The sequence below is a fragment of the Mobula hypostoma genome, chromosome 5 (assembly GCF_963921235.1).
Source record: "Mobula hypostoma chromosome 5, sMobHyp1.1, whole genome shotgun sequence".
Lineage (NCBI taxonomy): Eukaryota > Metazoa > Chordata > Chondrichthyes > Myliobatiformes > Myliobatidae > Mobula > Mobula hypostoma.
Genome location: NC_086101.1, coordinates 190,570,164 through 190,596,113, shown reverse-complemented (window position 1 = coordinate 190,596,113; position 25,950 = coordinate 190,570,164). Strand labels below are relative to the sequence as shown.

General features: G+C 44.3%; 1 protein-coding gene across 4 annotated transcripts in view; it reads right to left on the bottom strand.

Moving 5' to 3' along the window:
• Positions 1-25,950, bottom strand: part of slc5a6a (solute carrier family 5 member 6a) — a 75,469-nt gene that overhangs the window by 32,231 nt on the left and 17,288 nt on the right. For all 4 annotated transcript variants that reach the window (XM_063049588.1, XM_063049587.1, XM_063049589.1 and 1 more), the window contains 5 exons: positions 24,892-25,627; positions 19,216-19,281; positions 11,115-11,166; positions 3,470-3,537; positions 1,181-1,335 (listed from right to left, as the gene is read on the bottom strand). In XM_063049588.1, coding sequence (XP_062905658.1) covers positions 1,181-1,335; positions 3,470-3,537; positions 11,115-11,166; positions 19,216-19,281; positions 24,892-25,395 — 845 coding nt within the window. In that variant the 5' untranslated portion in view covers positions 25,396-25,627. The remainder of the gene's footprint in view (positions 1-1,180; positions 1,336-3,469; positions 3,538-11,114; positions 11,167-19,215; positions 19,282-24,891; positions 25,628-25,950) is intronic.

Genomic DNA, 25,950 nt, shown 5'->3' with positions numbered 1-25,950 from the left:
GCTCAACCTGCCTAGCTGTTCCAGCAGATTGTTTGTTGCTCCAGTTTCTAGCGTCTGCCGTCTCTTGTGACTCCAATAAGCTAACCTAATGCTGATGTAATTACTCAAGTTCAGCATTAAATGTTTCTCTCTCCATAGTTAATGTTCTGGTCTGATGCAAGTTAACAATGGAAATCCACAGCCTGCTTATCTGTCCACAGGTGCAGAATGACATCTGTGATCTTTTCTGGAATTTTCCTTTGCTGACTTGTCTGCATTGGTGAAAGCCTGGCTCTTGATGAAGAGAACATAGAACAGTACAGCACAGTACAGGCTCTTCGGCTCAAACCGCAGTGCCAACCCTTTCAACCGACTCCAAGATCAATCTCACACTTCCCCCCCATATAGCCCTCTATTTTTCTATCATCCCTGTACCTATCTGAAAGTACCTTAACCATCCCGAATGTCTCTATGTCTACCACCACCCTTGGCAGAGTGTTCACCCACCACTTGGTGCAAAACAAACCTACTCTCTAACAACTCCCCCCTATACTTTCCTCCAAACATTTTAAAATTATGCCTCCTGGTAATACCATTTCCACCCTTGGAAAAAGTCTCTAGCTGCCCACTATCATCTTGTATACCTCTATCAAGTCTCTCCTCATCCTCCTTCACTCCAAAGAGAAAAACCCTAGCTCACTCAACCCATCCTCATAAGACATGCTCTGTAATCCAGAGAGCCTCCTGATAAATCTCCTCTGCACCCTCTCTAAAGCTTCCACGTCCTTCCTATAATGAGGTGACCAGAACAGAACACAATAGTCCAAGTGTGGTCTAACCAGAGTTTTATAGACCTGCAGCATTACCTCAGTTCAATCCCCCGACTAATGAAGGTCAACACACCGTACGACTTCTTAATGACCCTTATCATCTTGTTCTGCAAGGGTCCCAGTCTGCTGCCCTTTCCATAGGACTCCACAACTGTTTCTCCTTTACAATGATTCACCCAATTATTTATTTTTCTTCAGGCAGTGCATTCCTGATCATAAGCCTCCAGACAAATAACAGAAAAACCCCAGCCTTCCTCAAGTCCTTGCCTGGTTACGTAGCTTCCCTGCTATTGGTTCTCCAGCAAGGTCACTCCAACAACATATTTTTTCTGAATTCTTGCTTTTTGTTTTATTAAATATTGCTCACTTACTCGATTCCCGATATCCTGCCACCCCTCATGGCGGATTGCCACACTTCTCCGATGCCCCCCGCCTGCTTTGCACCGATGATGATGACAGCCAGCTGCCCAGAAAACATCACCAGCGTCTGAAACACGTCGGTCCAAATTACAGCTTTTAGCCCACCCTAAATGATAGAAATGGGGTGGGTGGGGTTGGAGGGTGAAGGAAAGAAATAGATGTGACACAAAAATGGAAGTTTGCAAAACAAAATGGTGTCAGTTTATACCATGAGGACGCTTTGAGAAAGGACAAGGGGGGTCAAGCCACAGCCATCTTTTGAAAACTTAGTGTGAGTATAGCTCTGAGAGTAGATATGGTGGAAAGTATATCTGCTTGGGAAGAGGAGAATGATTCTGTTGGTAGAGTCCCAAGGGAAAGTATTAGGATAAATAATCTTCAAGAATATAAAAGGGGCAATTTCTTTGTGCAAGTGGAATTTTCTTTTCGGTTTGGTCACAAGTAGCATTCAGAGATGGAGAGAGAGGCAAGAAAAAGATAGATTAAAGAGAAAGGGAGGAGGAGAGGTTAAAGAGAAAGAGAGGAGAGATTAAAGAGAAAAACTGGAAAAGCGGTCGGACATCTGTGGTTCTCTCTGCCAGTACATTGTGTGGAATCGCTTAATGATTAGTTGGTAAGTAGTACTTCGCCTCTCTTGCTACTTTAATTATGTTTCTGTAGCTTATAGTTTATATAACTCCAATAAAGTAAATTCGTATAACCTGAAACATATGTGCAGTACCTCCTTTGAGGATACCTCTTGCTGCTGAATTAGGAAAAAACATGGAATGAATTTTTAAATATTTTCTTTACAGGATGTGGGGGAGAGAGAGGAGACGTTGAATGGGACAATGATGGGGACGTCAGGCTCAGGTTAAACTTGGGCACTAACCCGACTCAGGATTCTGCTGCTTGGATCTGAAATTTCTGGGTTGAACTCTAGACATCCAAACAGTGCAGTACCTCAGGAGCCATCCTGTGTTTCTGATGAGATGCTCTTTTCTATGCAGGCAGGTGAAAAAGATACAGCACCACTTGGTAAGAATAGCAGTTTTCAGCCTCAGATTAGGACCAAAACCACAATAGCTTGATAGCTTGTTGATTCTAAGGACCGCCTGAAAATTCTTGACCAATATGTGTGAATTTTTCTTCAGTCAAGTGTGCAGATTATTAGTGGGTAAATAGCCATGCGGTGCAGTTCATCACATGCTACTCAATGGCATTGGTAGAGGGCTGAACAGTCTCACACATTACGATCATCGGGCTCCTAAGGTTGTCATAGCCAGGGGTGGTAGTGGGGATAAGCTCCCACTATAAAGTGCTCCAAATGGCGTGCATCTCTAACAACCTCTGACAACCAAGTCTTGGCCTTCATGTGTGGCTTAGTTACTAGGCCCGGCAGAACTGTTTCTACTGACTAGAGAAGGGGCAAAGGCAGACCACTGGCCCCTCAAAACCAGTTGCTTTGGGCAAGTGGGGTGCATCAGCCTCGGGCGGCAGCCCACCTGGGAGAAGGAAAACTCTGATTTTAAACCTCTGCTGCCCTGCGACCATACCCCCACCCCCATGGGAAAGGCTTCAGGAGTAAACCCCAAGGAAGAAATCCAGAGCCGGGGTCCCTAAGACAGTTTGCTGTTGTTTACAACTTCACTCTGGCAACCTCTGTGACGACACCAGTGCCAAACTGTATGGGCACTTGCCCTTCCATTGGCCTACATCAGTGACATGGAGAGGGGGCAACAGCTGGTTCTTCAAATCTTCCCGTCCAGGCTTGCTCCCTGGAGAGGACACAGGATCCCCTGGGATCAACGGAAGCTCTGGGGAACCGTGGCATCCTGCACAACAGCTCCAAAAGGCAGGGCCTCAAGAAGGCAGCACCTACATTAAATACCCTCTCTATCAGGGTTAATACTATCAGGGGAGGAGGTACAGGAGCCTGAAGATCCAAACTCAATGTTTCAAGAACACCTTTTTACACTTCGCCATCAGATTTCTGAACGGTCCATGAACCCTTCTTATTCAGCAACTTTTTCAGCAGTCTGCTTTTGTAACCCGCAGTAATTTTTATGCCTTTGCACTGTACTGCTGCCATAAAACAATAAACTTTATGATGCATGTCAGTGACAATAAACCTGATTCTAACGTGCTCCCCATTTTGCCACAGCAACCATAACTACACTTCATGGAGAAATCACAAAATCCTGAAACTGCTGAATAAACATTTGGAAAAGTTGTGTAACTCTGGCCCACTGATTACTTACCACTGCCGTGTAGAGTGTACAGACCAGGCCCATGGCTAGTACAGCGCCCCACAAATTAAAGCCAGTCACTGCGAAGACAAGAAGATGCAAGCCTCAATTTCTTGAGCAGCAAAGATCAAACCATAGAACATGGAACACCACAGAACAATACAAGTAGCCCTTTGGTCCACAATGTTGTGCCAACCTTGTAACCTGCTCCAAGATCTCCCTGTGTTTATCCCTGACAAGGTGTTCCATGCACCCACTTCCCTGTGTCAAGAGTTTACATCTGAAATACCCCACCTATACTTTCCTCCAAATATCTTAAAATCATAGTCCCTCGTATTAGCCATTTCCATCCTAGGAAAAAGTCTCTCTGACTGTCCACTATCTATATCCCTGATCATCTTGTACACCTCTCATCCTCCAAAGAAAAAAAGACCTAGCTCGCTCAACCTACCCTTATAAGACACGCTCAGATTAGCAACACTAATCATCTCCATACTAAGTGGAACGATGTCTTTAGTAATGGCAGTCAGCTGACTGACCAGAAGAAAATCTGCTTCCTTCTCTATCTTCACACCCGTTTCCCCCACTACTCCTACCTACTCATCTCTTCCACTTTGGGCGTAAGAATTAACTTTTCCTCAACATTATTCCATCAGCTTTGCAATGTCTAGTGAATACACCAAAAGTCACAGGAGTATAACTGGGCTATTTGGCCCATTGAGTCAGCTTCACCATTCCATCATGGCTGACATCATCTCTCAAACTCATTCTCCTGCCTCCCCCCCCCCGTAAACTTCGATGCTCTGACTAATCAAGAACCTGTTAACCTCAAGATTCACAGATAAAGCTGATGAAGTTATTCACAAACAAGAGGTTCTGCAGATGCTAGAAATCCAAAGTAACAGCGTATTTTGGGTGTGGAGGAACTCAGCAGTTCAGGCAGCATCAATGCAAAATTAATAAATGGTTGACATTTTAAAACATAGAACATAGAATAGTACAGCACAGTATAGGCCCTTCGACCCACAATGTTGTGCCGACCCTCAAACCCCACCTCCCATATAACCCCCACCTTAAGTTCTTCCATATACCTGTCTAGTAGTCTCTTAAACTTCACTAGTGTATCTGCCTCCACCACTGACTCAGGCAGTGCATTCCATGCACCAACCACTCTCTGAGTAAAAAACCTTCCTCTAATATCCCCCTTGAACTTCCCATCCCTTACCTTAAAGCCATGTCCTCTTGTATTGAGCAGTGGTGCCCTGGGGAAGAGGCGCTGGCTATCCACTCTATCTATTCCTCTTATTGTCTTGTACACCTCTATCATGGCTCCTCTCATCCTCCTTCTCTCCAAAGAGTAAAGCCCTAGCACCCTTAATCTCCGATCATTTTGGGCCAAGACTCTTCATCTGTACTAGAAGGGAAGGGGCAAGAATCTGGCTTCTTCACCCTCCTTCCTTTCCAGTCCTGATGAAGTGTCTCGGCTCAAAACGGCAACTGTTTATTCTCCTCCACAGATGCTGCCTGACCTGAGTTCCTCAAGCATTTTGTGTGTGTGTGTGTGTGTGTGTGTGTGTGTGTGTGTGTGTGTAACTCTGAAGTGATTCAGGTTTGGCACAACGCCCGATTCCATTGAGATTTTAGAGCCTTTGTTCAGGTGCAGGTTTTTACTTCCTCATTGTGAATAGTTTTATTCCAAAATAAATCAACCAGCCTTGGATCAGCTCTGCCTCATGACCTGCAGTCTACGCAATGACATTCACCCAGCATCTTCTAATCATAGTGCCGGGAACAAAGAAACCCTGTTTTTAATTACTCAACACGAGCTTTGAAGGACAGTTACTCCCAGTTAATAACAAGTGAAAACTGCCTGAGAGCTATATTGCTCTATAATCAAATCTATATTTAACCATGTTTAAAAATAAAATAATCCTGCCACAGCAAGTTAAACAACTCTGCACAGAGTGGACGTGGAGAGGACGTTTCCTTTTGTGCGGGAGTCTAGAACCAGAGGTAAACAACCTCAGAATACAAAGATGTCATTTTAGAACAGAAACGATAAGGAATTTCTTCAGCCAAATAGTGATGAGCTGTGGAATTCATTGCCAGAGACGGCTGTGGAGGCCAAGTCATTGGATATATTTAAAGTGGAGGTTTGTAGGTTCTTAATTAGTAAGGGCATGAAAGGTTAAGCAGAGAAAGCGGGAGAATGGGGTTGACAGTGATAATAAATCAGCCATGATAGAAAGGCACAGCAGACATGATGGACTGAATGGCCTAATTCTGCTCCCAAGTCTTGTGGTCCTAACTTGGGAAGCATCAATTGGAAACTCATTTCTCCTACAACGTTATCAGATCCACCGAACAGTACCTAACCTATTCAATTTTTTCTAGGTCGCTTTGATTAATCCCCTATCTCTTACTATGAATTATTCTGGTTTTTCACTGGACATTAAATTTTATAGGATTTGGTTAAGCAAAAAAAAAAAAATTCTTGGCACATTGTTAATGCCAGTGCCACTTTGAGGTGATTTAACAGCAATTTAACACAGCCGAGTACCCGAGTTTCCAACTTGACCGCCAAGGGAGCTGGAAATATTTCAATTTGTTGGTTCACTGAGTATCAGAGAGATTGATGAGATCAGCACTGGCCCTAACATTATACGCCTGCATGAACTCCTGCCAAGTGGTATAAAGGTTCTCTGGAGTCCTCGTGCTGATTTCTCCAAAGGTTAACTTGCAGGTTGAATCAGTGGTATGAAAAGCAAAAACAATGCTAATAGTCATTTCCAGAGGACTAGAAGAAACAGCAAGGATGTAATGCTGAGGCTTTACAAGGTATGCGTCAGACCGTATTTACAGCATCATGAGCATTTTGGGCCCCTTGCCGAAGAAAAGATGTACTGGTATTGGAGGTTCCAACGGAGGTTCACAAAAATTATCCCGGAAATGAAAGGGTTAACATATGAGGAGTGTTTGATGGCTCTGAACTTGTACTCGCTGGAGTTTAGATGAATCGGGGGGGGGGGTAGAATCTCATTCAAATCTATCAATTATTGGAAGGCTTAGATTGAGTGGATGTAGAGAATGTTTCCTCGGTCCTAGGAGGAATCTAGGTCTCAAAATCAGAAGAAAGGCCTGGCAATCTACTTCTGTGTCTTGCACAAAAACCCGATGGACAACTACACTATGCATAGGGTCACCATGAGTCAATAACAACTGGACGGCACTCAACAACAAGGTCTCAAAATAGAAGGATGTCCAAACCTGGGGTCCACGGGCCCCTCAGCTAATGGTAAGGGCATATAAACCTGGAGTCCACGGGCCCCTCAGCTAATGGTAAGGGCATATAAACCTGGGGTCCACGGGCCCCTCAGCTAATGGTAAGGGCATATAAAAGGCTGGGAACTCCTGCTTTAGGTAGACTGTAAATGAGGTGGAATTTCTTTAACCAGAGGATGATGAATCTGTGGAACTCATTGCCACAAAGGTGGTGGAGGACAATTCACTCGGTATATTTAAAGCAGAGGCTGATAGGTTATTGATTAATAACGGTGTTAAAAGTTAAGGGGAGAAGGGAGGAACCAAGTACCTCTCTTCCTTCTGGCCTATTGCTGCAGCTCCTAGCAACCACGGACACAACAGGAAAATCTGAGATCCAACAAGTGCAAGTGCATCGAGATGCAGCTCCTAAGGGACTGCATTACGGAACTGGAGCTGCAGCTCGATGGCCTTCGTCTGGTCAGGGAGAGTGAGGAGGTGATAGAGAGGAGTGGGTCACGGTTAGGAGGGGGAAGGGGAAAAGTCAGGTAATAGGGAGTACCCCGGTGGCTGTGCCCCTTAACAACACGTACTCCTGTTTGAGTACTGTTGGGGGGGACAGCTTACCCAGGGGAAGCGACAGTGGCCGTGCCTCCGGCACAGAGTCTGGCCCTGTAGCTCAGAAGGGTAGGGCAAGGAAGAGGAGGGCAGTTGTGATAGGGGACTAAATAGTAAGGGGGTCAGATAGGCGATTCTGTGGACGCAGTCCAGAGACCCGGATGGTAGTTTGCCTCCCTGGTGCCAGGGTCCGGGATATTTCTGATCGTGTCCAAGATATCCTGAAGTGGGAGGGTGAGGAGCCAGAGGTCGTGGTACATATAGGTACCAATGACATAGGTAGGAAAAGGGATGAGGTCCTGAAAGGAGAATATAGGGAGCTAGGAAGGGAGTTGAGAAAAAGGACCGCAAAGGTAGTAATCTCGGGATTACTGCCTGTGCCACGCGACAGTGAGAGTAGGAATGCGATGAGGTGGAGGATAAATGCATGGCTGAGGGATTGGAGCAGGGGGCAGGGATTCAAGTTTTTGGATCATAGGGACCTCTTTTGGCGCAGGCGTGACCTGTACAAAAAGGACGGGTTACACTTGAATCCTAGGGGGACCAATATCCTGGCAGGGAGATTAGCAGGGGCTACTGAGGTGACTTTAAACTAGAATGGTTGGGGGGTGGGAATCAAATTAAAGAGGCTAGGCGTGAGGAGGTTAGTTCACAACACAGGGATGGGAACCAGTGCAGAGAGACAGAGAGGTGTAAAGTGAGGGTAGAAGCAAAAAGTACTAAGGAGAAAAGTAAAAGTGGCAGGCCGACAAATCCAGGGTAAGCATTAAAAAGGGCCACTTTTCAACATAATTGTATAAGGGCTAAGAGAGTTGTAAAAGAGCGCCTGAAGGCTTTATGTGTCAATGCAAGGAGCATTCATAACAAGGTGGATGAATTGAAAGTGCAGATTGTTATTAATGATTATGATATAGTTGGGATCACAGAGACATGGCTCCAGGGTGACCAGGGATGGGAGCTCAACGTTCAGGGATATTCAATATTCAGGAGGGACAGACATGAAGGAAGGGGAGGTGAGGTGGCGTTGCTGGTTAAAGAAGAGATTAACGCAATAGGAAAGAAGGACATAAGCCGGGAAGATGTGGAATCAATAAATCAAGGAAGGTAGTGCACCCGTGGCTAACAAGAGAAATTCGGGATAGTATCAATTCCAAAGAAGAAGCATACAAATTAGCCAGAGAAAGTGGCTCACCTAAGGACTGGGAGAAATTCAGAGTTCAGCAGAGGAGGACAAAGGGCTTAATTAGGAAGGGGGAAAAAAGATCATGAGAGAAAACTGGCAGGGAACATAAAAACAGACTGTAAAAGCTTTTATAGATATGTAAAAAGGAAAAGACTGGTAAAGACAAATGTAGGTCCCTTGCAGACAGAAACAGGTGAATTGATTATGGGGAGCAAGGACATGGCAGACCAATTGAATAATTACTTTGGTTCTGTCTTCACTAAGGAGGACATAAATAATCTTCCAGAAATAGTAGGGGACAGAGGGTCCAGTGAGATGGAGGAACTGAGCGAAATACATGTTAGTAGGGAAGTGGTGTTAGGTAAATTGAAGGGATTGAAGGCAGATAAATCCCCAGGGCCAGATGGTCTGCATCCCAGAGTGCTTAAGGAAGTAGCCCAAGAAATAGTGGATGCATTAGTGATAATTTTTCAAAACTCATTAGATTCTGGACTAGTTCCTGAGGATTGGAGGGTGGCTAATGTAACTCCACTTTTTAAAAAAGGAGGGAGAGAGAAACCAGGGAATTATAGACCGGTTAGCCTAACGTCAGTGGTGGGGAAACTGCTGGAGTCAGTTATCAAGGATGTGATAGCAGCACATTTGGAAAGCGGTGAAATGATCGGACAAAGTCAGCATGGATTTGTGAAAGGAAAATCATGTCTGACGAATCTCAGAATTTTTTGAGGATGTAACTAGTAGAGTGGATAGGGGAGAACCAGTGGATGTGGTATATTTGGATTTTCAAAAGGCTTTTGACAAGGTCCCACACAGGAGATTAGTGTGCAAACTTAAAGCACACAGTATTAGGGGTAAGGTATTGGTGTGGGTGGAGAATTGGTTAGCAGACAGGAAGCAAAGAGTGGGAATAAACGGGACCTTTTCAGAATGGCAGGCGGTGACTAGTGGGGTACCGCAAGGCTCAGTGCTGGGACCCCAGTTGTTTACAATATATATTAATGACTTGGAGGAGGGAATTAAATACAGCATCTCCAAGTTTGCGGATGACACGAAGCTGGGTGGCAGTGTTAGCAGTGAGGAGGATGCTAAGAGGATGCAGGGTGACTTGGATAGGTTGGGTGAGTGGGCAAATTCATGGCAGATGCAATTTAATGTAGATAAATGTGAAGTTATCCACTTTGGTGACAAAAATAGGAAAACAGATTATTATCTGAATGGTGGCCGATTAGGAAAAGGGGAGGTGCAACCAGACCTGGGTGTCATTATACACCAGTCATTGAAAGTGGGCATGCAGGTACAGCAGGCGGTGAAAAAGGCGAATGGTATGCTGGCATTTATAGCGAGAGGATTCGAGTACAGAAGCAGGGAGGTACTACTGCAGTTGTACAAGGCCTTGGTGAGACCACACCTGGAGTATTGTGTGCAGTTTTGGTCCCCTAATCTGAGGAAAGACATCTTTGCCATAGAGGGAGTACAAAGAAGGTTCACCAGATTGATTCCTGGGATGGCAGGACTTTCATATGAAGAAAGACTGGATGAACTGGGCTTGTACTCATTGGAATTCAGAAGATTGAGGGGGGATCTGATTGAAACGTATAAGATCCTAAAGGGATTGGACAGGCTAGATGCAGGAAGATTGTTCCCGATGTTGGGGAAGTCCAGAACGAGGGGCCACAGTTTGAGGATAGAGGGGAAGCCTTTTAGAACCGAGATTAGGAAAAACTTCTTCACACAGAGAGTGGTGAAGCTGTGGAATTCTCTGCCACAGGAAACAGTTGAGGCCAGTTCATTGGCTATATTTAAGAGGGAGTTAGTATGGCCCTTGTGGCTATGGGGGTCAGGGGGTATGGAGGGAAGGCTGGGGCGGGGTTCTGAGTTGGATGATCAGCCATGATCATAATAAATGGCGGTGCAGGCTCGAAGGGCCGAATGGCCTACTCTTGCACCTATTTTCTATGTTTCTATGTAACAAGGAAAAGAACAAATTCTGTTCAATTCCCATTTCCCTCTTCAGCAGCAAGCAATGAAAACCAGACCCGGTATCACATGTACCATGTTACTTCGACCTACACTGACCTGAAGCGAAACCAACACATCCAATGCCAAGTGTAGAGACCAGTTTAAAACAGAACTCATGGCAGGCGGATCAGGTCCAAGTATCCTGGCTGAAGGTGTTGTTAAAAGCTTTTACCGTCCATTATCCGACTCCATTTGTCCAGGAGAGATCTTAGCAGAGATTATTGCTATGAACGTGGACTCAGCCAGCTCAATCACTTCTCCCACCATGGACAGCATCTTCAAACAGCAGCATCTATCAGGAAGGACTCTGACCATCTGGGGCATGCCCTCTTCTAACTACTACCAGCAGGAAGGAGACAGAGGAACCTAGAAAGCTACACTCAACATTTTAGGAACAGTGTCTTCCCTTCCACCATCAGATTTCTGAACAGCCCAGCTCACTATTCCTCTTTCGCACTTAGTTTTTTTTTATTATAACTTGTAATTCTTTTGTGTCTTGCACTGGACTGCTGCCACAAGACAACAAATGTCACCATGTATGCCGGTTTCAATAAACCTGAGTCTGATTCAACATACCTGCATTTAGGGCCAGGGCAGGTGCATAGAGGACTACTCCCATGTAAATAACCTGAAATTGGAAGAGAAGAAAGTTACTGAACAGGAACCACTCTCCCTGCACATAGACCTGACACAGTAAATTCTGTATCAGCATCACCACTTCTGATCAGCAAGCTGGAGGTCCAGCAGATGTGGGCAGCAAAATCACGGAGTTGTACTGAAGGAGCATCGAGGTTGGTGCAATCGCTTTAAAGTACCAGCAATCACTGATCAGGGTTCAATTCCCGCTGCTGAAAGGAGTTTGTATGTTCACCCCATGATCACATGGGTTTCCTCCCACACAGGTTAGGTCTAGTACACCGTTGACATGCTATGTTAGTGCCAAAAGTGTGGCAACGTAACCATCTGTGACTTGATTTGATGCAATCAACGCATTTCATTTTGTGCTTCAGTGTAAGTGTAACACAAAGCTAAACTTCATCTCTGTTTAAGTATCTTGTGTATGAATACTATACCACAGATACTGCTCCCTTGAGGCCCCGGGGCAGCTTTTCACCAGGAATTTTATCAAACAGTTTTCTGGAGAGCTTGTTGTGTTGCTCTTCTGCCAAGCCAGAGCACTATTTCCCCAAAATACAACTCTCAAAAATTACCATGGCTCAAATTCACTTGTTAAACTCAAGTTCCCATTCAGCAATTTCTGAACGGAAAGAGAATCAGGAGGCAGTGGATACAGCCCAGTCCATCACAGGCAAAACCATCCCCACAATTGAGTATATTCACATGGAGTGCTGCCCCAGGAATGCAGCATCCATCATCAAGGACCCCCACCACCCAGGCCATGCTCTCTTCTCTCTGCTGCCATCAGGCAGGAGGTACAGGAGCCTTAGGTCGCACAGCACCACGTTCAGGGACAGTTTTACCCCTCAACAATCAGGCTGCCAAACCAGCGTGGATAACTTCACTCACTTCAACACTGAACTGATTCTACAACCTACAGACTCACTTTCAAGGACCCGACAGCTCAAGTTCTCGGTATCACTTCTCTTTTATTTGCACAGTTTCTCTTCTTTTCAACAGTGGTTGTCAGTTTTTATTTTTATTTGCATTTATAGTTTTTCATGAATTATATTGTATTCTTTGTTTATTCTGTAGATGTGCAAGAAAATGAATCTCCAGGTAGCATACAGCACAAACTTTATTTGCTATATACATTTACACATATTCGGAAATTGCTGTGACGCGTTGGCGTGACATAAACAAAAAACATTCAATAATTATGAAGAATTATATAAAGTTATTAGCACAGATATGAAATAAAATATGCCTAAGCACCAGTATGGAGGTAGATACATACTTTGATAATAAATTTACTTGGGTTTTTATGGAATGCCTGCAGGTTTATGGGAATAAAACAGGCAAGTTGGATTAATCAGAAAAGTCTTTTGAGGCAGCAAAGGTGAAACAATTTCCTTCTGTGCAGATGACAGAATAAGGAGTTTAGCGTCATCTCGGATTCAAAAAGCAATCTTCTATTGAAACAGGGTAAACATGTTTCTTTTACTAGCTCTTCTTTCAGTTAGCCCTGACGAAGGGTCTTGGCCCGAAACATCGACTGTACCTCTTCCTAGAGATGCTGCCTGGCCTGCTGCGTTCACCAGCAACTTTGATGTGTGTTGTTTTCTAAATGAAATGGATTTTGAAACCCAATAAAGGAACATCACTCAAAGATAAGACTGTGTGCTTTCCTGATTTGTAGCTTAAAGATTAAAAGTTTAACACATTTGCACATCTCCCACACATGACTCCAGCCTTTTATTACCTGGTTCTGGTTTTATTACCAGTCTCTGCACAGAAGGGCTTTCCATCCTTAGGCAGTTTTAACTTATATTTTCGACAACTGTTTATGTTCGACTCACTAGTTCACTGCCATACTTGCCTCCCTTAACAGCAATGTTCCCTCTAATTTGTAATGACCAGTGTGCGCAAAAATTTTGTGCTGTGCAATTCTCTGCCCAGTGACAACATGTGCACACTGAATAATTTCTTCAATAAAAACAGTATAAGTAAACCAGTTCTACAATCTGCAGGCAAATCATTGGAAACTCCACGTTGTCAACACCGTCCACATCAGAAACTGGAAAAGGAAATGTGATTGCGTACGATCGTGAAATATACTTAACGTGCCAACGAGGTAGAGTGTGACAAACTTCTGTGCGCAGTTTAAATTCCTTTGTGTGCTCGTAACTAAAGATACACGTGCACTCCTTAGAGGGAACATTGTTTAACAGTACAGTCAGCACAGTACTGTACCAATTAGCACATCACTTTACAGCACCAGCAATTGCCAACAGATTTAAGATTCAAGTTTATTTATCACATGTACATCGAAACATACAGTGAATAGAGTCATTTGCATCAACAACCAACACACTTGAGGGTGTGCTGGGGAAGCTCACAAGTGTCGTCATGTATTCCACAGCTACGTAGCATAACTACAATGCTCGACCGAACAACACAGAACACAATATATAACAAAACAACAGTAGAACAAGCTCGTTCCTCCCTAAATGCAACCACCTCCCCACCTACATTCACAGTCCTCTATTCCCAAGCCCATCAGGGCTTCACCTGTAGGGAGATTGTTTGTTCTCCCTTTAACCAGATGGGTTTCTTTGAGATGCTCCGGTTTCCTCAAAGACATACGGTTAGTGAGCTGTGGTCATGCTAAGTAGGAGCTGGAGGTGTGCAGACACTTTCAGGCTGCCCAGCACAATCCTTGCTGATTGATGTGAAATAGTCTTCCTCATCTTTAAAAACTCTTTGTCCGTATATATGCTCCAATTAATAGTCATGGCCATCCTCCTGATCTCACATGGCCTGACCTCTTCCAGGATCACCTCCTTTTATTTCTTTCAGTCTAGGGGTCTCTACACCACAACACACATATCACCCCACCCCCACCACCCTACGAGTGTACTTCCAACACCAAAAAATAACAGGGCAGGAAAGGGAAAAGCTGCTGCAGATGTTCCTCTATTTAAGTCTGGTTAAATTATCCGCATGAAACAGAATACCCGTTGGCCAACCATTTTAATTCCTATCCTCACTCCCATTCCAATATGTCCACCCATGGCCTCCTCTCCTGCCTGATGAGGCCACTCTCAGGTTGGTGGAGCAACACTTCATATTCTGTCTGGGGAACTTCCAACCTCATGGCCTGAACATTGATTTTCCCCCTCCCCCTTCCCTCATCTTCTATTCCCTACTCTGGCCTCTTACTTCATCTCTTCACCCGCCCATCACCTCTCCCTGGTGCCCCTCCTCCTTCCCCTTTTTTTGAGATTAAGGCATCCGTTAGTCTTGCGAGACCATGGATCTGCACCTGGAAAGTCTTCACTCTCCAGGGTGCAGGCCTGGGCAAGGTTGTATGAAAGACCAGCAGTTGCCCATGCCGCAAGTCTCCCCTCTCCACGCCACCAATGTTGTCCAAGGGAAGGGCATTAGGACCCATACAGCCTGGCACCGGTGTCGTCACAGAGCAATGTGTGATTAAGTGCCTTGCTCAAGGACGCAACACGTTGCCTCGGCTGGGGCTCGAACTCACGACCTTCAGGTCGCTAGTCCAATGCCTTAACCACATGGCCACGTTTTTGAGATACAGAGCTGAATAGGCCCTTCAAGCCACACCACCCAGCAATCCCCCGATTTAACCCTACCTTATCAAACAATTCACGATAACAAATTAACCTACCAACAGGACTGTGGGAGGAATACGGAGCATCTTGAGTGAACCCACACGGTCACGGGGAGAACATACAAACTCCTTACAGGCAGTAGTGGGAATTGAACCAGGGTCGCCGGCACTGTAAAGTGTGTGCTAACCACTACACTACCCCATGCACAGGTGAAAGGTGACTCAATTTAACCACATCAGTTGCCTAACTCTCAATAGCCCAATCTAACAAAATTTATTCAGGCTCAGGTTTGAACTTGTCCATCTGCCTCAGCACTGAGGGGGAAATATCTAGACTCCCATCACGTGCATGCGAAATAATACTTTGTGATAAATGACCAACTCCAGTTTTCATGCCTAAAAATTTACCGAAGGCTGGGCTTTCTTTATCTGCTGCTTTGGAATTCCTTTAATTAGCTTAAAAAAATTAACCAGATCACTTAGTCATAAAGCACTACAGCACAGAGCAGGCCCTTCAGCCTATCTAGTCCATGCTGAACTGTTATTGTGCCCTGTCCCATTGAACCGCAGCTGGATCATAGCCCTCCATACCTCCCCTATCCATGTACACCATCTCATCCATCTCCCATCGCCCATCCATCCAAACTTCAGTAAACAAACACATGGGACTCACACAGTATTGGATTCAGTTGTTTTTTTGAATCCAAAGCTCTTTCAGAAGTCAAGAAAGAGGCATAAAACTTGGTGCTTCATGATCGTTTTATGAAGCACAAAAGAAGCAAAGAAAATTGGAAATACAGAGCTGAAAGGGTCTAGTAACTAAAAACAGAGAACAGAAAGATGAAAGATAGCAGGGCCACATGGTCTGCCCTTCTACACCCCACAGGTAAGAAACATTCCATTCTAATTCACATACAAGATTAGAGAACCCCTACTCAAGTAATGCAACACCAGAGAAGCTTCCAGACCATAAAATATAACCACTAGGGACCATTTTACAACTGCATATACATACTGTGACCACTAGGAAACATACTAAACAGTTACAAGTATATAAGTAGTTAACTATTAATAAGTAATTAATTGTTAAAATGCTAAGAAAATAACAATTAAACAGACTAATCCAACAACAGGAAGCCTGGGCATGTCGGCACATCAACTTGGTACTCCTGCAAACATTCACTCCCTGTACCACAGCACCCAGTGGCTGCCCCATCTGCAACATACAGTACATTATAATTTCTCATCTGGGCTATCCCAACGTACCTCGCAAATCTGCCATATTTATAGGCAGAGAGAGGAAGGGGACACCTGTATGATCCCCTCCAGTTTGAAAGAAATACTGATTCGAAAACAGAGCAACACGTACAAAATGCAGGAGGAACTCAGCAGGTCAGGCTTTTCAGACAATTAAGGTGTCAGGCCAAGGCCCTTCATCAGGTCGGGAAAAGAAAGGGCAAGAAACCTGAATGATATCCCTTCCTTTCCTACATTTTTGCTTCTTCCCCCTCTCTTTCCAATCCTGAAGAAATGTCTCAGCCCAAAATGCCAACCATTTATTCCCCTCCATATATGCTGCCCGACTCGCTGATTTCCTCCAGCAACCTGTATGCATGTTGCTCCAGACTTGCTGCATCTGCAGAATCTCTTGTATTACTGATTTTAAAATATATTAATGCTTTTTTTTTTCCTGTCACTGGCTCTAAGTTCTTGAACTCCCAGCAATGCAGTGGAAGCTTCTTCTTGGATCAAGTGCTACAGCTGACAACGGCAGCTCACCACCATCTTTTCCAGGGCAATTAGGAACAAGCAACAAATATTGCCTTTGCCAAGGACGTCTCTTTAGAACAGAGATGAGGAGGAATTTCTTTGGCCAGAGGAGGGTGAATCTGTGGAATTCATTGCTACGGGCAGCTCTGGAGGCCAAGTATTTGGGTGTATTTAAAGGTTCTTGATTAACAAGAGTGTCAAAGATTATAGTGAGAAGAGGACAATAAATTAGCCATGATGGAATGGCAAGGAGACTCGATGGGCCAAATGGCCTAATTCTGCTCCTATGCCACATGGTCTCATGCACAGCAACAACCCATTAAATAAACCAGACCCAGGTCAGTCAGATTGGTCCTCCATCTAACACTTTTGCTCCTGCTGTCTTCACGTTGAGACTCTGCCTCACCCCCTTCAATGTATCAGTCACAGAAGCCAGGCTCAGAACTGGCCGCCAACTTAGATCCAGATTTATTTATCCTACGTACATCAAAACACACCATGGAATGCATCGCGCAAACTCGATTTCAATGTGTGAGAGAAGTTTGGATAGGTACTTGGATGGCAGGGTTATGGAGGGTTATGGTCCGGGTGCAGGTCGATGGGACTAGGCAGTTTAAATGGTTTGGCGTGGACTGAATGGGCCAAAGGGCCTGTTTCTCTGCTGTATTTTTCTAAGACAAAGTGGCAGAGAACCAAAAGAGGCAAAGCAACCTGATTAATTTATACACTTGCCTCAACATGTTGAGTTTGAGGATCAAGTAGCCCATTTCAACCCTGTTTTGTTTATCTGAATCACACTAATTTGATTCAACCTCCATCTCCCGAGGTTGTCACTCCTTGTACGTTTATGGTTACAAGACCATCAAACATTGGAGCAGAATCAGGCCATTAAGCCCATTAAGTCTACTCCCCCATCCCAACATGGCTGATTTATTAACCCTCTCAGCTCCAGTAACCTTTGATGCCCTGACATCGACTTCCACTTTAAATATATCCAATGACTCGGCCTCCATGGCCAAAGGTAATGATAAATTCCACAGATTCACCGCCCCCTGGCCAAAGTAATTCCTCTTCATCTCTGTTCTAAATGGACGTCCCTCTCATCTGAGGCTGTGCCCTCTGGTCTTCAAGGAACATTCTCTCCACATCCACTCTAACAACTCAATGACCTTATGGAGTCATAAGCATGGAAACGAGCCTTTCAACCCAATGGTCCATGCCAACTAAGATGCCCCATCCAAGCTGCCCCACTTCTCCACATTTGCCCCATATCTACCCTTTTACACCACGGGTTCCCAACCTGGGGTCCTGGGGTCCATGGGTCCATGGGTCACTTGGTTAATGGGAAAGCTCCATGGCATAAAAAAGGTTGGAAACTCCTGCTCCAAACCATTTCTGTCCATGTGCCGAACCAGGACAAAAGCTTAATTAATCAACTCAATATTTTGCATTCATCAGAAGATATACAGGAAGGGAGAGTGCAATTGGCTCTGGGAGCAGAGGTGAAAGAGTAAAACTATCCAGTCAAGTAACCAGTATACCGGGAATTAATCCCGGGAATGAAAAAGTGAACATATGAGGAGCATTTGATGTCTCCAGACTTGTACTTGTTGTAGATTGGAAGAATGAGGGGGATCACATTGAAACCTGTCAAATATTGAAAGGCCTCAACAGAGTGGACGTGGAGAGGATGCTTACCATAGTTGAAAGTCTTGGACCGGGGGCACAACCTCAGAATACAAGGACGTCTCTTTGGAACAGAGATGAGGAAGAATTTCTTAATCCACTGGGTAGTGAATCTGGAATTCATTGCCACAGACAGTTATGGAGGCCAAGTCATTGGGTATATTTAAAGCAGAGGTTACTAGGTTCTTGATTATCCAGACCGTCAAAGGTTACAGGGAAAAAGCAGGTGAACGTAGTTGAGAAGGACAATAAATAAGCCATGATGGAATGGCGTTGAAGACTCGATGGGTCGAATGGCTAATTGTGCTTCTGTGTGCTATGGTTTTATTCAAGAGAGAGCAAAAGATCCATAAAAATAGCTGCAACCCTCGTTTCCGTCCCAACTGAAAAGTTCCTTGTCTCGTTACCCAGGTTATCATGGACAGGAATGTGGTAATGGAGACTGAGAAGGGAAACAAGACTGTGATTACAACTTCCTCTATAGATAACACCAAACCTGTCGCTGCAGGATTCATTCCACCAGAATGAATTGGAACTCTTGTATTAGACCAGAATACGGTTCTGCAACAGAACCCCTGCATCACAACGGGGTGGGGATGATGTATTGAAGATAAAATTTATGTTTAAGTAAACGTAAAAATTCCTTTCCACTTGAATAACATCTGATAGATACATTGCCTGGGAATAATACACCTCCAAAGTGTGGTCATTTTCAGAGATAGCAGATGAAATAGCATTTGCAACCAAAACTGATTTATCTGGCTCGGATACCCCTATACCATGAAAATGTTAGAGCAAGGAGTTCTGTGAACAATGGTAGCCACAATGTAAATACTATCAAATTCACATGTGCACTAATACACTAGAAACCTTAATGCTTAGTTAATTTTTTTCCTCATATATGTTAAAAAGAAAATTTGATCTTAGTTGCATTTAACCTACAAAATATTCAGAAATCAAACTCACCATTTGAAAGATGAAAGTCAGTGTCCCACACAGTCTCGTCGCCTTATTAAACCGCAGTTCCAGGTACTGAAACAAACACAAACCCATTTCAAGCTACAGGTTAATTGGCTGCCGAACTGTAAGAATAAAACACAGTCCCCATCTTCTGGCTATAATGTCAGCATAAGCTCGGCAAATTAAAGGGTCACAGGTCCACGTCTCCTTGTGACCTCAGCCGAGGATACAATGAAAGTGAGGGGACGTTACTCCCGCTGAGGTCAAATTAAAAGATCCCATGGTAAGATGGGCAGGGGAAGTCCTCCCCAGTACTCCAGATCAATGTTATAAACAATTTAATTATCATAAAAAACACTCAAAATGCTGGAGGAACTTGGTGGATCAGAGAGTATCAATGGAAAGCTGAAGTTTCCCTTTGAGATCCTTAATCAGAATTTGAAAGAAGGGAGACGGCCAGTATAAAAATGTTGTTGTGGGGTGGAAGAAAGAGGTGGAGCAAATCTGATGGGTATTAGATGGTTGCAGGTGAGGGGTGGGTAACAGGTAAGGGGGCGGAGGAGTGGGAATGATACAAGAAGCTGGGAGGTGTTAGGTGGGAAGTGATGGCGAGCTAAGATATTCTGCAGATGCTGGAAATCTTGAGGAACACACACAAAGTACTGGAGGAACTGCGCAGGTCAGGCAGCACCAATAGAGAGGAATAAACAGTTGACATTTTGAGCAGAGACCTTTGAAGGGCTGAAGATGACGTAATGTGATGGGGACGACACGAGGAGGAATGTGTGGGCGATGGGTAAAATGAGAAGAGAGTGGGCACGAGAGGTGACGAGGTCAGAGACCAGGAGAAAAAAAAGAGTGAAGACAGATGGGAGTGCTTACCAGAAGTTAGAGAAGTCAGCATTCTTTCATTACGACTGCAACATGCCAGCTTTCTAACCTTCCTTCTATTCTTCAAACTAAACTCAACTATAAATTCTCCAGTCAGCATTCAGCTTTCAAATGTTTTCTCAACAAAATGTGGATACTTTTTAAAAAAAAAAGTAAGTTGGCCTTGATCTGACTTCACCTCAGTTCCATTTATCTAACACTGTCCACCTCCCAATAACCAAGCACAGCAGGAAACCGCTGTACCTGTATCCCAGTATCCACAGAGAAATGGGAAAACCATACCTCAGTTAATTTTATGATTAGCATTTTTGGTCCTAAATGATTTCTGGAGTAATTCAATTGACACCTCTTTTAGTAGTATAAAAGCCTCAAATTTGACAGTCAGTGATTACAGGACTGTTCTTTCCAAACTGCTCTAATGAGCTTTTTAATTTACAGCTATCATTATTCTGGGTTATGTCACCAAATTCTCTTTCCCCTCCAGACGTGGTTTACCCTCCCACCCTGGCCTCCTGATAACCCTAACCGTAACCCTCCTCTTCAGGACCCAATCAGAATTGGAAACAGACTAGAGATTAAAAATTAGCTTTATTTGTCACATGTACATCAGAACGAACAGTGAAATTCACGTCAACTGTCAACAGAGTCTGAGGATTGCACTGGGGGCAGTCTGCAAGTGTCACCGTGCTTCTGGCAGTAACATACTATGCCCACAACTTACTAAGTCCACCCCATATGTCTTTGGAATGTAGGAGGAAACTGGAGCATCTGGAGAAAGCCCATATGCTCATGGAAATAATGTACAAACTCCTTACAGAGACTAGTGGGAATGGAACCTTGCTCAGCGACTGCTTGCACTGTAAAGCACACAAAACACAGGAGCAAACTCGGTCCATCGAGTCTGCTCCCCCATTCAATCACGGCTGATTTATTTTCCCTCTCAACCCATTCTTCTCCCTTCTCTCCGTAAACTTAAGAACGTTACACGAACTGGTACACCACTGTGCCGCACAAGATGACATTCTAGCCATCTTGAACCTACAGGCAATGTTGGAAAAGCTAAGCAATCGGACACAGTCTGTTCTTCCCCCTACAGATTTGTGAACCTTCTCCCCTTACCCCTCCCACCCCCCAAAAGTATCTCATATCCCTTTTTAAAGAAATAGTAGAATCTGTATTGACCCTTTAAATAATCAAATGCTGATCCTGCAGGCTTGATTATAGGAGTGAAATACTCATCACAGGAAAAGGTCTCAGCCATTCATGAGGACCCACAAGAATGCTGGAAGCATAAATTTTAAAAGCAGTTGGCATTTACCCCAAGGATTAGAAATGACAATAGGCCTTGTGTTTAGTTAAAAACTTCGATGCTGTGTTGAAATTGCAACCCACTCTAAGATCAATATAACCCTTCCTTTCCACATAACCGTCCATTTTTCTCTCATCCATGTGCTTATCTAAGAGTCTCTTAAAAGTCCCTAATGTATCTGCCTCTACCACCACCCTTGGCAGTGTTTTCCATGCACCCACCACTCTCTGCGTAAAAAAAATACTTACCTCTGACATTCCCCCCCCGCCATACTTTCCTCCAATCACCTTAAAATTACAAGACCATAATATAGGAGCAGAATTAGACCATTTGGCCCAATCGTGTCTGCTCCACTTCATCACTGCAGACCCAATTTTCCTCGCAGTTTCAAAATCCTGCCTTCTTCCTGTATCCCTTCATGCCCTGACCAATCAAGAATCTCTCATCCTCTCTCTGACTAAAGAGGTTCATCCTCATCTCCATTTTAAAAGCACGCCCTCCATTCCGAGGCTGCGTCCTCTGGTTTTAGATTCTGCCATCCTCTCGTATTAGTCATTTCCACCCAGGGAAAGAGTCTCTGGCTGTCCACGCTATCAATGAATCCTATCATCTTATACACCTCTCACCCTCCTTCACATGCACACTGTTTGCGAACTTCAACCTCTGTTCATTTGCTGGAGAAAATGGAAAGAATAACATTTTTTCATAACTGAGTACTTTAGTTACTGAATGACATAAAAGTCAGCTATTATACTCAAGTTACATTGTTTTCACCCAATATAAATACAGGCGTTTTCTATCAGTACTCATGCAAACAGGTACAATAATGCAGTCAAAGCCCATACAAGTACTGAGCCAATTTCGCTGGACCGGTAACAGCTAGGGATCAAGTAAATCTGCTCATACACGTCCAGATGAAAGGTCTCAACCTGAAATATTGACAGTTCATTTCCTTCCAGAGATCCAGAGCTTTGTCCATGATTCCCTGGTGTCATGGATTCTTGATTACCTGACTGGCAGACCACAGTACGTGTGCTTGCAACACTGTGTGTCCGACAGAGTGATCAGCAGCACTGGGGCTCCACAGGGGACTGTCTTGTCTCCCTTTCTCTTCACCATTTACACCTCGGACTTCAACTACTGCACAGAGTCTTGTCATCTTCAGAAGTTTTCGGATGACTCTGCCATAGTTGGATGCATCAGCAAGGGAGATGAGGCTGAGTCCAGGGCTATGGTAGGAAACTTTGTCACATGGTGTGAGCAGAATTATCTGCAGCTTAATGTGAAAAAGACTAAGGAGCTGGTGGTAGACCTGAGGAGAGCTAAGGTACCGGTGACCCCTGTTTCCATCCAGGGGGTCAGTGTGGACATGGTGGAGGATTACAAATACCTGGGGATACGAATTGACAATAAACTGGACTGGTCAAAGAACACTGAGGCTGTCTACAAGAAGGGTCAGAGCCGTCTCTATTTCCTGAGACTGAGGTCTTTTAACATCTGCCGGACGATGCTGAGGATGTTCTACGAGTCTGTGGTGGCTAGTGCTATCATGTTTGCTGTTGTGTGCTGGGGCAGTAGGCTGAGGGTAGCAGACATCAACAGAATCAACAAACTCATTCGTAAGGCCAGTGGTGTTCTGGGGATGGAACTGGACTCTCTCACGGTGGTGTCTGAAAAGGGGATGCTGTCCAAGTTGCATGCCATCTTGGACAATGTCTCCCATCCACTACATAGTGTACTGGTGGGGCACAGGAGTACATTCAGCCAGAGACTCATTCCACCGAGATGCAGCACAGAACGTCATAGGAAGTCATTCCTGCCTGTGGCCATCAAACTTTACAACTCCTCCCTTGGAGGGTCAGACACCTTGAGCCAATAGGCTGGCCCTGGACTTATTTCATAATTTACTGGCATAATTTACATATTACTATTTAACTATTTATGGTTCTATTACTATTTATTATTTATGGTGCAAATGTAACGAAAACCAATTCCCCCCGGGATCAATAAAGTATGACTATGACTACGTGTTGTTGAAGTTAAAAAAAGGCTCATTGCACAGAAGGCAACTGCATGGCTCAAAGTGGTCTTTGCCATTGTTAACATCCACACTAGCCTCTAAAACCCTTCAATCCACGCTGATCTTTAATCCTTTCTTCCTCATGAACTCTTCCAGCTTCCCTTGGAAACAAATGTCTATTCAGCTCAACCACGTCTTGTCGTGACATGTCCTCCGTTTTCATCCTCACTAGGACATGAATTCTAAACCATCGTATATTTGCCAGCTCTATTATCTCACCACAACCCCGAAATGAGGTTAAGTGTCAGAGGTTAAATCTTTTCTATAAAACAAAAAGACCCCATCTATTTTTAAAATGAAAAAGATTCCTTGGCATTCATTCAAATGGCCAAGTTATCCCTGCAACCTGCCCAATACGCATCCTGCGATTATAACTGTAAAGAGATTTGACCATTGTCACAATGTTGTTTTGCAAGAGTATGCTATGCTCAATTTGACTGTTGTCTGTTGTTATAACAGTGATACACTTCAGAAAAGGCTGTTAACCTCCTTGAAATGTGAGAAGGAGATCAGGAAATAAAAGTCTAACTTCGTTTTCCAACAAAATCTTTCATCAAGGATGAACAATAATTGCCCGATTATAAGTCTCGGCTTGAAATATTGACTATTAACTCCTCTCTTTTGATCAGGGGTTCCCAACCTGGGGTGCATGGACCCCTCATAGAAAAAGTTGAGAACCCCTGCTTTAGATGCTGCCTGACCTTCCAAGCTCCTCCAGCATTTTGTGCGTGTTTTCTGAATTTCCAGCATCTGCAGAAGTTGTGTGTATAATGCGATTTGCGATTTACATGCATTAGGAATTTGTTGTGGCGTGTTGGTGCGACATGCAACATAAAAATTCAACAATTATAATGAATAAAGAATTATATAAAATATAAACTTAGAAGTCAAAGCACAGATATGGAATAAAATGTGCATAAATATCAGCATGCATTCCCAATGTAAACAGCGTTATAAAAACTGGTTTAAAGTGTTCACACTGGAATGGTTGATCAGAAACTTTTAAGATGGCATGAAGTTTTTTGTATTAATAATCCCCTGTAGTGCTTTCCAGAAGCATGCTTTTAGAAAACAGCAGTTTGCAGGGTGGGTCGTGTCTTTCAAAATCAAATTCAAAATCATGATTCGGAACTCCCAGTATGAAACTTTCAATTCAAGATTCAAGACTGTCTTATGTTATTTTCAGTACACAAGCGTAAAGGAGAACAAAATAATTGTTACTCTGGATCCGTTGCAGCACAAACAAAAACAAAAACACAATAAATATACTCAAGATAATCTATATACATCGATAATGTGCTTTTCAATTTGACAAATCTCCTCTTTGATCTGTGCCTATGGAGGTCTGGACTATATCCCCCCCCCCCCCCCCAACCACTTTCTCTTTCTGGTTTTTGCTTACCTCATAAGTGCTGGTGAGGCCAAGCCGGTAAAACACAGGGAGAAAGACGTGAGCAGGGATGAGGAGTCCGAGGAAGTAGGAACATCCGAGGAACCAGTACTGAGTGCCGTTGGTGTAGATCTCAGCCGGGACACCCAGGATGGCCACGGCTGACTGGAAGGTGGCGAGGAGGGAGAGGGCCACCGGCACGAAGGTCATGCTGCGCCCGGCCAGCAGAAACTCCTGGGTGGTCCTCTGCCGCCCGCCACTTAGTGCGTAGAAGAGTCCGATGATTGAGGAGAAGATGAGAAGCAGGGCGAAGATGACGTAGTCCGCCATAGAGAAGCGCATCAGTGCTGCTGGGGGCATTTTCTCTCCCGTGAAGCTGTCCTCCTGCCACACAAAGTCCTTGCGATCCCTCCAGGGAAGTGGCACTGGAATTATGGATCTTGGGAGAGGGGAAGATTGCAGGCTCAGCACATCACCGTGAACTCCATGTCTTTCCAGCCGAGGATATAAAATCATTAACTACAGCAAAGCCGAGTCTCTGACATGAAGCACAGCAGTCACGATTGAACTCCTGTGCAGCGTCGTCTGTCAATCCTGCCTCCAACAGGCAGCTCGCACTCAGTAAAACAAAGCCACACAGGAATGGATCAGAGTTCACCAGGCCTTAACCAGTCATATCCCCAGCCGAGGAAAAACACGGTGTCCAAGGCTGTTTAAAAGATAAACTCTTGGAAGCCATCCATTCAGCCTAATGATTGGGAGAGAGAGAGAGACAGAGACAGAGACAGAACTCATTTAACCTCCAACAGAGATAATATTGACCTTTCTTAAAAAACCTAATGTTGAATAGAGTGGCAATAGACTGAAATGTACACTGCAAATTTCAATTGAAAATCTTCAGCTCGTAGTTCTAGAATATGAATAAATACTATGATAAATTCTCTTCAACACTAATTGAGACAATGCAGCCGTCGACTAAACATAGAAACCCTACAGCACAATACAGGCCCTTCAGCCCACAAAGCTGTGCCAAACATGTCCCTACCTCAGAACTACCCAGGCTTTACCCAT